The sequence below is a fragment of the Mus musculus genome, chromosome 1, assembly GCF_000001635.26.
Source record: "Mus musculus strain C57BL/6J chromosome 1, GRCm38.p6 C57BL/6J".
In the NCBI taxonomy this organism is placed as follows: Eukaryota; Metazoa; Chordata; class Mammalia; order Rodentia; family Muridae; genus Mus; species Mus musculus.
The window spans coordinates 126215105-126228236 of NC_000067.6; the positions used below are offsets into that span (position 1 = coordinate 126215105).

At 42.7% G+C, this 13132-nt stretch overlaps 1 protein-coding gene across 21 annotated transcripts in view; it reads right to left on the minus strand.

Moving 5' to 3' along the window:
• Window positions 1–13132, minus strand: part of Nckap5 (NCK-associated protein 5) — a 917161-nt gene that overhangs the window by 301469 nt on the left and 602560 nt on the right. For all 21 annotated transcript variants that reach the window (NM_176957.3, NM_001081756.1, NM_172484.3 and 18 more), the window contains one exon: window positions 7505–7657. In NM_176957.3, the coding sequence (NP_795931.2) occupies window positions 7505–7657 (153 nt within the window). The remainder of the gene's footprint in view (window positions 1–7504; window positions 7658–13132) is intronic.

Consider the following 13132-nt stretch of genomic DNA (forward strand, 5'->3'; position numbering starts at 1 on the left):
TTTTCTTCCTATACTGCTTTTTGTCACGGTATTTTATCATAGCAACAGAAATGAAGTTAGAGTAGACACAGACAGCATCTACACGTGCTTTCTCTTCTTTCCCTTCCAAGTCCCACTAATAGGACAGTGTGGAGAGTGGTAATGAAGATAGAGGCTCGGTACAAGAAGGGAGTCAACAGGGGGTCCATCTTTCTATACTGCCCCTTTTCTTTAGGTTTCTCTGGTACCTCACTCCATTGCCACTCGCTCACACCATTACCCAGGCTCCTTTGCTGGCTCTCCTTGAGCTCTGCAAGTTCACTACAGGAGAGGCTCCCAGGGCTCTGTCCTAGACCCTCCTCACATCCACATTCACACTGAATTTCTCAAGTGACTTCTTTTGGTCCCATCCTGCAGAATGTCATCTCTGTGCTGATGCTCTCAGATCCACCCTCGCAGCCTTAACCTGAATTCTGTGTATTCATCATGCTCCTTAGCACTGTCATTCAGGTGCTGAATATGTGTCCCAAGGTGGACCATACAAGGGGCTGATTACATCATTAGTTCCTATAAGCCACCTCTCCTTCAAGTCTGGCCTCTTTCAGATAATGACATCACTCTCAGAAGTGGAGAATAAAACAATCTGAGGTTGTTTGATTGTCCGGTTCGCCTCGTATACTTCATCCACCCCATCAGCGATTCCTATAGGATTTAATGTGGTCATGGAGATGTGTGCCACTGCATGTGGGTTTTACCCAGCTTCTGGAGATAATGAGCTTATCTCATGAGGCTTTTGCAGCAAGAACTTTTACCCTCTGACCTATCTTCCCAACTCCTGGATGGATTTAGTACATGTTCTGTTCTTGCATTAATAAATGTCCACTTGGAATTTCCTAAGGAATGGAGACTAGAAAATGAATTGTGCACAGAAGAGCTCATGAGACTTAGACCTCCAATCCCATGGCTCCCTGTGCAATGCTGGTAAGACCAAGAAAGACATTTTGCAGTGAAATCTATAGGAATTCCTGACCATAGTCTAGCCAACTAGGACACAGGTCTGACTTATGTCCCTATAAAGTTGCAAGCTTTCTCCATACTTACAGCTGCTTCTTTCTGCCATGTTCATCTACCAGATCCCCACAGAGCCATCTCCTGTCTATTATTCATATTTACTTTAGTGGCCTGATACTATAGGGTTCCTGGGAAGCTAAATGTCTCTCACACTAGCTATCTCACACTCACTCCTATGATACCATTTATTTTTCACATTTGTAGCCACTTAATTGATCCATCAATTTATTTGCTTAGTATTTAAGTATGTGCTTCCTGTCTCTGTCCATTGAGGTGGTAATCATAAGCTCTGACCTTCCCTAGAGCTAAGAACAGCATTTGGTGTATAGAGATTATTCAGTGCATAGATATTCAGTATGAGTTCCATAAATAACTGTGATGTACAGTCAAGTATGACTATTTTAAACTACCCAATTTTAAACAGAATCACTTATTAACAAAAACCTATGCTTAGCACTTTAATTGTCAAACTTTCACGGAAAGGTATAATTGGTTAGAAAAAGGCTGTTATTCACCTTAACATATTTAATCGCCATATTTTTCTGCACAAAATAAATCATTCCTATGAGAGGCCACGTTCTTCTAACCTTGAGGTTACAGCTGAGAGACTAGCACTTTTGTGGAGTCTCAGAACTCTTTAATGTTCTCAGGTTGACTCTGCTCATGGCTAGAGTCTGGGAATCAGACGATGTAGAAGGTGAGAAGTATGGGATTGTCTATCTTGATGTGAAATCTTGTGTTAAGTTTGTCTAGAGCATTGAGAAGGGCTGTTGGTGCTGTAGCAAGGGGCCTAGGGACAAGAGAATCACACATAGCAAGAAACACACCAAGAACAAACCCAGAGTCTGAGTCCAATACTCCAAGAAGAGACTGGGCTAGATCCCAGATGCAGCCAAAGGACTCCAGAGGGTAATTTGAGAAGGATCCTGAAATCAGTGCCACAGAGTGGGGTTGGGGGATCAATCTTCCCACAACTGTTGCACAACAGTGTAATTCACAAGGTTTGGTAAGTTTCTTTCCAAGTAAAGAAAGCAGTCCTTCGGCTCCATTTGAAAAGTGCCTGCTATGCCACTAAGACATGAGTTCAACTCCCACAAGTCACTAACATAGCCTGACTCGGTGGCTTGCATCTGTAGTCCCAGTGCAGGGAAGGTGGAGACAGAAGCCTCCCTGGGGGCTTGCTGGCCAGTCAGCTTAGCTGAATTGATGAGCTAAGGTGGATCAAAGAAGCTATCTGGCCTGCACACACACACACACACACACACACACACACACACACACGTAAGCACAAACACACAGCAATAATGGCAGGCAGGCAGGTAAGCAGTCCCTGAAATAGCAGCCTTAGAATCTCAAACTCTTAAATCACAGAATCACATTCATATACCAAAACACTATGGGGCATGTGCATATGGCTCTTGTTGGCCCTTGTGGCTCTGGGACAAGACACAAAACTATCAAATAGTCTCCTTTAGCATGTGTCAGGAGCTTAACCCCCCCCCCCCCCAAAAAAAAAATTCAGCCAATCAATCAGTCAATCAACCCACACCATAGTGGCTGGGTTGTAGGGCCAGAGAGTCTAAGAGGGTCTGGGCTTCCTCTCCATGGTATATGCAAATAGCTCAACATAGCCACTAGGCTGAGAAAGCTGCAGGAAGCAGAAAGATACTATGTGTCTATGTATCTGTGTATTGTTTTACAGCTACCTCTGGACTTCTCTGGAGGAACGGAAAATGTCCTGCTAGCAAGAAACCTTGAGGAGCACTGGAAGGGCATGGAGGGAACCAGAGAAGCAAGTGAGAGGTCATAGCCCCAGACTCAGAAGTAGACAGGGAACTGCTAGAGTGGATGGGAGTGGGGACATAATTGTCCTTGCTTTGTGATAGAGGCTGGCAGTTGAGGAGATGGGGCTGATAAGCAGTGGGCAGAAGTGAATCTCTCTGAGGGTACCCAGTCACGTTTCACTGTCCTTTGTGGGCTGGACTGTGAGAAAAAGCCATCGAGGGGAAGCAGTTACACAGGAGGCTGGGGCTGCGCACAGCTGAGGAAAGGAAAGAGGAAAGCAAGTATCCTCTCAGCAGACAGGAGGATAAGGTCACAGTCCTGAGGAAGGTGGCTGGATGAAGCGCTTATGCTGCAGGTGAGTGGGGCACGGGAGGGATCGATCCAGGCTGACATAGAAAAGACACCAGCTGGCACAGGCTGCAGAATGCGCCTCACCAGGGCTACACATACACATTGGCATGGGTGTGAGAAAAGCCTGCTCACCACAAACACTGGAGACGCTGATATGGACTTGAACCAGGAGGCTCAGAGCTCACCATCTCTTGGCTGAGCCCCTCAAAGCTTCTCAGCTCTCTCAGCTCCATTTTCATCAGCATCTTCCTCTTGTAAAGATGTGTCTATCTCTCCTGCTACCTAAATGTCTCTGGTCCAATTGTTTGCTCCAGAACACAAGAGCCTTTGAACCTCATCAGAAAGCCTTAGGTGGGGACTCTGATCCATGCATGCAAGACCTGGGCTATACTTTGTTAATTTTTGAAGTCAGGTGCTACTCTGGCATGACTCAGGTTGCTGTTAATTAAGTAAATTAAGTGTTTTTAAAGTCATATTAGCATTTTAAACACCTGTGCCACACCAGTCAAGAGTGTAACTAAGTCTACTTCACTGAGACTTGTTTGGGGAGCCTGATCTGCCTGCCTGTCTGTCTTTCTCTTTCCCTCTCCCGCTCTCTCTTTCTTGCTTTTGTGTGTATTTGTATGTATGTGTCTATGTCTGTCTGTGTGTCTCTGTGTGTGGTCATGTCTGAACCATGGCACCAGGGTGGAAGTCTGAGGACAACCAGAGGGACTCTGTCTCTCCTTCCATGTGGGTTTCGGGGATAAAACTCAGATCCTCATACTTGGCAGACCCCACCCCCCCCACCCCCGCCCAGTTCTCTAAGCCATCTGTCACCTCTGCTTTCTCTCATATCGGGGCCAAGACATTAGAACATACAAATACAGTTGCTCGAAAAGCAATTGGTAGAAAATAGTCTTTGCTTCTTTAAAGTTTTGCTGCATAACACTAAAAAATACTGACAAGGTATCTGGATCACTTTAGGAAAATTTCCCCATAGACTTTCCAAAGAGTATTGAGTTAAAATGATGCAATCTACATAGGTGTCTGTGGCCAGCTCTAGTAAAATGAGCTAGTTATTTAGCCGAAACAATTTTTTAACCTATGCAAATGACTTAGTACACAAATGAAATAATTAAAAACCCAGTTACTTGTAAATAAAAAAGAAATCCATTTTATACTAATAGGCATGGGTGTGGTGCATAGCGGCAACACCATCTTTCAGGAGTTAGAGATAAGAGTAGCAAGCAATCAAAGGAACCTAACAGACATTACAAAGCTGGACTAGCTAAGACCCTAGCATAATCTTCCTCTACTGAAATTTAAACCATTAACAAATCAGTGGGAGGGGGACCAGTAAGATGCCTGACAATCTGAATTCACTTCCCACAACCTACACTGTAGAAATAGAAAACCAGTTCTCACAGGCTAGCCTCTCACCTAGACATATGCATTGCTCTTGTGCACTGTCACACACAAAATAAATATGTTTTTAATAAAATCACAGACTCCTCACAAAATAAGAGAGTGAGCCCAGGGAGCAAGGAGTGAGTTAAACAAACATGAGACAAAGAATTTAAAAATAAACAATGACTCTCCTGCAACAGCAGCCCAATGTAAAAAATAAAATAAATTGTGACTTGAAGCTATGTGGATTAATGTCACTTCAAGACATAAGTTATAAAAGAGTTGTTGCCCAGTATGGAATGCTCTCTTGGAAGGGGATATTATATAAATATGTGTATACCCTGAAGTTTAAGAACATTTGATGCCAAAGACATTTTTAAACACCTCTTAGCTTGATTAAATAAAATGTCCTTCACTGTGTTCTCCTGACAGTGAGATGAACTAAGACCAGTTTCACTGGCGTCATTAACTAAGAACTAACAACGGAAGTACATGGAATAGCAATTCATTCCAGCTGACTCCAGTCCATGTGGGGTTTCTTAATACTCTTTGATGGAATCTCCCCTTCCCTTAAGACTGTTTCCTAAGTCTATTAAAAAACACCTACCAAGGTATGAAGCCCCCAGGGACACAGGTAATTCCTTCCCCTTCCTCTAAGGGAACCAGAAGTTTCCCTAGTCAATGGTTCTTCTGTTTGGGATCTGAAAACCTTTGCCCACCCATCCGTTTTCAGGAATGTCTGTGTGGAGTACCTGAGTCTTCCCAATCAAAGTTTTGTATTACTTATCCTATTCAGATGAACAGGAAGCACATGACTGAGGTTATGGTTAGCTTCAAGTGTCAACTTGACCCAATCTAGAATTACCTCAGAAGAGTCTCAGTGGGAAATTATCTGGATTGAATTGGCTTGTGGGCATGGGCTCACTTCATTATAAATATTAATTGATGTAGAAAGATCTAGCCCACTTCGGGTGTCACCATTCCCTGGTGTAAGGCTCTAGACTGCATATAGGTAGAGGCATCGATGTGAACACAAACAAGGAGACAGGCGAGCAAGCATGCATGTGTTCACTTCTCTCTGCTCCAGAAGGTGGATATGCTGTGGCTAGCTCTTTGAAGTTCCTGTCTTCACTTCCCAGAAATGATGAACTGATACCTGGGGTTGTAAGCTGAAATAAACTCCTTCAGTTGCTTTGACTCCAGGGTATTTTTATCACAGCAACAGAGATAAAACAGGAACATAGATGGGAAGTATAAGGGAATTGTAGACATAATAAGTGGTTTAATCTCACTGCTTTTTAGTAAGGCTGTGTACTATTATTATCTTCATTTTTTCCAAGCAAGGATAGAAAAACAGAAAGAAATTGGGTAGCTGAAGCTTTTAGAGGATTCAAACAAAATTCTGAGGATCTGGCTCAAGTGCTCATTGTTTTAAGAAAATAAGAATCTAAAGGCCAGCACTTCTTCTAATGAATACCAGAGATCAGAGGCAGGGCTGTGGACAGTAAGCAGGGAGCAAGGCCACACACTCCTCATCCTGGTTCTCCATATTATGATTCTGTGGGCCCTACAATAGAACTATGTTTCAATTATCAATCCTTTGGTTTTTTGTTATCTTTTGTTGCTCGTTCTCATGTAGCCCAGGTTATCCTGGAACTTTGTAATCAAAGATGATCCTGAATTCCTTATCTTCCTGCCTCAATTCTGGGTGCTGGGATTTCAGGTCTATAACACCATGCCTAATTTTTTACAATCCGGGGACAGAACTCAGAGCTACCAGCATGCTAGGCAAGCACATTACCCACTAAGTTACATCCTCAGGCATTTTATGTATATTTAGAAGATGGATGTTCTAATTTTATTTCCTATTCTGAGATAAAATATCCTGATAAAGAGCAAATCTTAGAGAAGAAAGGATTTACAACTTATAGTTCCAGGTTATGTTCCATAATTGTGGGAACATCACGGAGGAAGGGGTACAAGTCACACTCAGAGTCAAGAACAGAGAGAGAATGGTTGTATATCCTGGAATCAGTTCCCCCTCTCTCCACTCTAAGACAGTTCAGGACCTCCTGTCTAGGGAATTGTGCTGCTCACAGTGGGCTGGAACTTTCTAGATCCACCAAGGCAATCTAGACATTTTCCCATAGACATATCAAAGTCCAACCAAATTTATACAACCCCTCATTTAGACTCTCTTTCCAAATGATCCTCTGGGATAGGTCAAGCTAATATCTTCACTTAAGTCTCACATATCCCAAATACCTAGAGCGTCAAATACTCAAACAAGAACAACTAAGCATGAGGTTCTCTGATGGCAGGTAGGAAGATGGATAGAGGAACAGTTGACATGATATAAACGCCTCTAAGTCAGATCATCTGGAGCCCTGCTGGAGAGCTGTGATGCACTGAGGTCTCCTTCACAGACCCCTTACCTTAGTGCTGGTTCTCTCTACATGTATGTTACCTGTCCATATCTACACTTGCCTTATTTACAAATGAAATGTATCTATCAAAAAATACCACTAAAATCTGTATGTAAGCATATGCATACCTTTCACAACCATTGTATCTACTATTGGGTCTTATGCTCCTTCACTCACCGACATATCCGTGTTATGTGGCATTGGGAGAAGAAAGTCAAGTTTTCTACATTCCCTGCCTGAAGTGCTTGCAATTTTAGCGACTATGATTAGAAGCGAGCTGTTCTGCTCTTTTTTCCCTTTGAAGGCAATGGAGCTGGGTTTATCAGGTCAAGACCTTTCCAGTGCAGAGAATTTTAACTGTGTCCGGTGTTGAGGAAGGGATTCTAGTGGCCGACTGGTGACTGTATCAGTCTGGGAGAACTAAGAGAGGAAGACACGGACTCCCAATCAGTGCCAGTGGCTACAGGTTTTTCTCTCAGTGGGTGGATGGTGGGGTGGCTTACCTCCAGGGCCTTCAGTCTCTTCAGGAGCAGTCTGCTGTCTTCCTTTCCCTCCTCCACACTACTGTGCTCGCTTCTTGAGTCCTCATCAGCTGCCACCACATGGAGATCACCCAGTGCTGCTTGCTCTTTTCTCTCTTCATCAGGTAGTCCTTCCTGAAACCAGAAAGAAAAAAAAAATCACTGCTTTCACTAATCTACAGCTGGAATATAGCTATTCTAAAGGAGAGAAGTCTGGACCTTTCCTGGGCTGAGGTAAAGACAGAACTAGCAAGCAAGGTGAGCAGTGCTTATATTAGTGGACAAAGTAGATTTTTATTCTGTCTGTGGAATATGTACACATGCAAGGGTTCATATGTATACATACATACACATGTGTGTGCATGTATGAAGGAGGTCCATGACTTTATTTATTTTTTTGAGACAAGAATTCTCACCAGCAAACTTTATATGCCCCAGTACAGGGGAGCGCCAGGGCCAAAAAAGGGGAGTGGGTGGGTAGGGGAGTGGGGGTGGGTGGCTATGGGGGACTTTTGGTATAGCATTGGAAATGTAAATGAGCTAAATACCTAATAAAAAATGGAAAAAAAAAAGAATTCTCACCAATCTAAAACTCCACCACGTAATCAATGACAGCAAGCCCCAGGGTTCTGTCATTTCCCAAGGCCCCAGTATTGGGTTTTCAAGCAAACATCACCATTCCTAAGCATTTTACATGGGATCTGTGGACTGAACTAAGGTCCTCAGGCTGGCAAATGAAGCTAAACCCATAAGTACTTTATTAGTTGTAGTGGTTTTCCCAGTCCTACCTTACAAGTTGTCTTTTTAAATTTTGATTTGTTTTGTTTTCCCCCTAAACTCTGGTAAAGTAAAGCTATAGGGCCACAATATCTGAAGATGCATGTAGGGCCACAACATCTGAAGATGCACGTTATCTGTCCAGTTGGAGCATCTGCAGAGGTCACCAAGGTTCAGGCACAATTATATGATTAATCTAATTATATTAACGCAATGCAATCCAACTGTGCTTTAAGCTGAGAAAACCTCAACTTGTCTTGATGCCTTCACTTGTAAAAGGCAAAGAGGATCATAAAATTCAATGGATATATAACAGATTAATTAATTTAAGGAAAAATACGTATCATAAAAATTTAAATGGTAATTTCATATTTTTATTCCATTTTTATTTGTGTATGATATGCATGTATATGTGCAGGTGTTTGCATGTGTGTGTGTGTGGGGGGGGCATATATATGTATGGATCCCTGTCTTTCAAGGCTGCAATTTTAGGTAGACCTGCATGTCTATTTGACATATACATAGCTTCTTGAGATATGAATTTAGTTTTTTTTTTTTTTTTAATGTTTGCAGAGCAAGCACATGCCCTGGTGATATATCTCCCCAGCCAGGTAGAACTGCATGCTCAAAACAAATAGTTACGCCAGCCAGGAATAACCCAATTTCTAAGGACCCCTGTGTCTCCCTTCTAACACTTCAGGATTTGTTGTAGAGCCTCCAGGCTGACATAAAGTGCTGTTGTCTTATCTTGCCTCCCTGTTGGAAGCTCCACACTCAACTGTGTCTCTGACAGCTTTTTGGAAGTTTCGAAGTGTTAATTTGAGACTTTTCCTTAGCTCTTGCTTTAAAGGGAAAAATAAATATCAAGAGAACACCATACAATGGGTGACAGAGATGGCTGAATGGGTAAAAGTGCTTGCTGTCCAAGTGGGGGGCCCTGAGCTCTAATCTCCCATAAGTTATGTTACAGCCAGACACAATCTTGGGTGTTTATACTACCAGAACTCCTACAGTGAGGCAGGAGGCAGAGACAGGAGACTCCAGGGAAGCATACAGGCCACCTCGCCTTGCATACACAGCAGTGAACAAGACATCCTATCCCAGCAAGGAGAGAGCTGAGGACCAACATCCCAAGGTGTCCTCTGCCCCCTCAGCTGCATATGCATTTATTTATATGCACACAAAGACACCCATCACACACAATTATACAAAAGGAGAGCATCATATGAACAATATTCCATCTGTTGTGTAAATACCAAGGCCTCTCAATCACACACCAGGTAAAACCATCCTAGCACAGTATGTAACTCCCAACACACACTGTAGAATCTAAGCTCTGGTAGAGCAGGTTGCCAACCAGTTGGCCTAAACTGGATTATCCATTACTGGCAGACTTCTTTATATTTAGTACTAAGTTAAGATCACCTAAAAATACCAAAGCAAAACACGATAATCCCTACCTTTAAGGAACTCATGTTATCTATTTAGAAGGAAACAATAGCAGGGGAGGCATGAGTTCTCAAACTGCCTTCACCAAGATGCTTTGAAGAGCCCATTACACTTTAACATTTTTTAAATGCATCATGAAATATGTAAAAAAGTATATCCTATATTGCACATGCATATAAAGCTTATATGTCTATATGTATAACATACATATGTATAAAACACTTCACCAGGTTGATCCATGCTAGTTTGTTTTGTGAAGACTTCTGAATATAGTTTTATCTATGATCTCTGTATATAATCAATACCCTGTGGATGAAGAAAGTGATGATGCCTGGTTGGGGAGGTGACTCAGTTCATAAAATGTTTGCCTTGTGAACACAAGTTTCCAAGTTCCATCCCTACATCCTACAGCGTAAGTCAAGTATGGTGGCACCCGTGATCCCACTTCTGGGGAGTCATTGGAAGGCCAACGAATAAGCTGCTGTTTCTATAGTTATAAACAGAACAAAATAAAAACTCTAAGTGGATAGTACCTGAAGAGTGTGATGCGAGATGGCCCTGAACAAACATGCACATACACGTGCGCGCGCAAACACACACACACACACACACACACACACACACACACACACACACACACACACCAGTGATGCTTAGATACCATGAATAGATGTGTCCACTCCCATGGTGGATGTGAGTTCCTCTCAGGTAAGTGCTAGACCAGTTTAAGTTAAACTACAGAAGGAACAAAGGATAGGGGCCCATAGTGTTTTCACAGCTGTGACTCTCAAAGCTTCACTACTGGCCAGAATTCCAAACTCGTGATAAAACCCAGAACTGAATGCACCTTGTTAACAACTCAACTTTGAAGAAAAAAAGATTCTTGTGTTTCTCTTTGAAGACCAAGTATCAGGGCCAGGGAGGTGGCTGAGCACACACAGGCTCTTACCAAGAAGCAGGGTGACCTGAGTTCAATCTCCAGGTCCCACACAGTGGAAGGAGGGAAGCAATTCTCATAAGCTGTTCTCTAAACTCCATTTGTGTCCTATGGGACACGCTTGCATGCACGTTAGGATTTCATAGTTAATTAAGACAAAGGGAAAACCCTAGTGCGGTGAGTAAAACACAAACAAGCTTAGAATGTGAAGGGCATATTTCACATCTACTCTTTAGCAGCTCAGCTAATGAGTTTGGGCCACTTAATGTTCAATAAGTCTTGATAATTTCTTTTTGTCCCCTACCTAAGATTGTCAGCATGCATTTATGCATAGGTAACTGGTTTTCATTACTCACAGGAGCTGTGTTCCAGGGCATTGTCATGAACACTCAATTAACATGTGCTAAATTTCATCACAATACTTCTACAAGGCAATTAGTATCTCACCTGGATTCTGGAGTGATTCTATGTAAAGTTATTATGTAAAATGCATACTGTTGATTGTTTACTACTGAAACAGACTCCAGGAATATACCCTCATGCCCAAATATAGCATCCCTACTTCCTTATTAGGGCACATCCTAGCTTTCTTTATACTCACAAATGCTACCTTATTTGCCAACATGTGCTTTGAGGGATGCCAGAAATAGCCACCTTCCAACAAAAAGGCCTAAAATGTAAAAACAAAACAAAGCAAACCATGATATCAGAGTCAGAAAGCTGGCTGGTCACAGTGTATCTGCATTTAGGAAGCAGAGAGGGAACAGCAAGTGACACTGGGGCTGTAAAACCTCAAAGCCCAACTCCACTGTCCTACTTCCTCTAGGAAGGCTCCACATCCCCAAAACTCACAAATAGCACTACCATCAGGGACCAAGTGTTTAAACACATGGGCATATGGGACAGGGTTACATTTCACAGTCATAAGAAAACATAAGAAAAGAAATTCCTGACCAGAGTCCAAACACAGTTCATCAATGCACTCAGTACACAGAGGTTTTGGGGTTTTGTTTATTTCGTTTTGTTTTGTTTTGTTTGTTGTTTAACATCATAAACAATTTATTGATCCAGGTGCTCAAGACAGGAAAAACAGAACCCAGTCCTTACAATTACTGTTAATTACTGAAATTACTGTTAATGTTGGGAAACAAACAAATGGAAAGCCAACTGTTTGGGTGATATAACTGTTGCAAGTGGTAAGTGCCATGAAAACACAGATCCAACAGATCTCTCTGATGGACGGGGTATAATTAGGGACAGTATGGGATTCGACTCGGTGACATCGGAATGGAACCACCTGAGAAGCTGTCTTTCTATGCGACTACTAAATGATGAGAGGGGTGGGCTCTGGGGGTTGGGGGGAGACAGTCCAAGCAGAAGAACTGTTGAAGCAAATGCTGAGGAGAGGGGAAATTCTCCCTGTGGGCAAAAGAGAGAGAGAGAGAGAGAGAGCCTCTGTGCTGGAGCCAAGGAGATGTGAGAGGAAGGTGAACAGGAAAGAAGCCACGGCTGGGGGATGACAGTACGTAAAAGGCTTGCCTTGCAAGCATTAAGACCCGTGAGTGGTGGATTTCCAGAACTCACTTCATAAAGCACACAGGCTATGGCAGTATGCATAAGACAGACCTGTGTGTGGTTCATTTCCAGAAAGCATGTTCAAAAGCACAGAGGCTATAGCAGCATGCATAAGACCTGCACAAGATCAAGCCAGACAGAATCCCACCCCAGAGAGAGGAGGAAGGCTGAAGAAGGCTGATAACTAATGGCTGCTAAGAGAGTGAGAGTTTCTCCAGGGATATGTTCTCTGAAAGGCCAACTATGCTCCAGGAGATACCCTATGCCCATTACCATCCTGCTATCACTAAGTGTACTCAATGGGTCTTAAGAATAAAGACAATTATATGATGCTGGGAGCAGAAAGTGGTGGGAAAAGCAGGGAGGGGCAGGAGAGGGTAGATGGGAGTTCAATTAACTCTAAAATCCTCAAACAATCCTCAAATAATAAAAATAAGTAAACACCACCAACACCAACAACAATAAAACAAATAAAACCCTCATGAACGTTTAATAGCTTAAAATGTAAAACAAAAGCTAGTCATGGTGATGCACATGTATAATTCCAGCCCTGGGCTCATGGAGACTGGATGATCCGTGTGGTTCGCTGGTGGCCAGCCAGTTTGTCCTACTTGGCAAATTCCAGGCCAGTCAGAGACCTTGTCTCCAAAACAAACAAAAAGAATACAACATGGTAGATGGGACCTAAGGGATGACAGTCAATGTTGATTTATGCCTTCTATAAATATGTATGTACATGTGCATATGTGTATATGCACAGTTGTACACACATGTATACCTGCACACACATGTAAACACACACACACACACACACACACATGATCATAAAGAGCTACACCAAAGAGGGTCTTACAAGCTATGGAAATGAATTC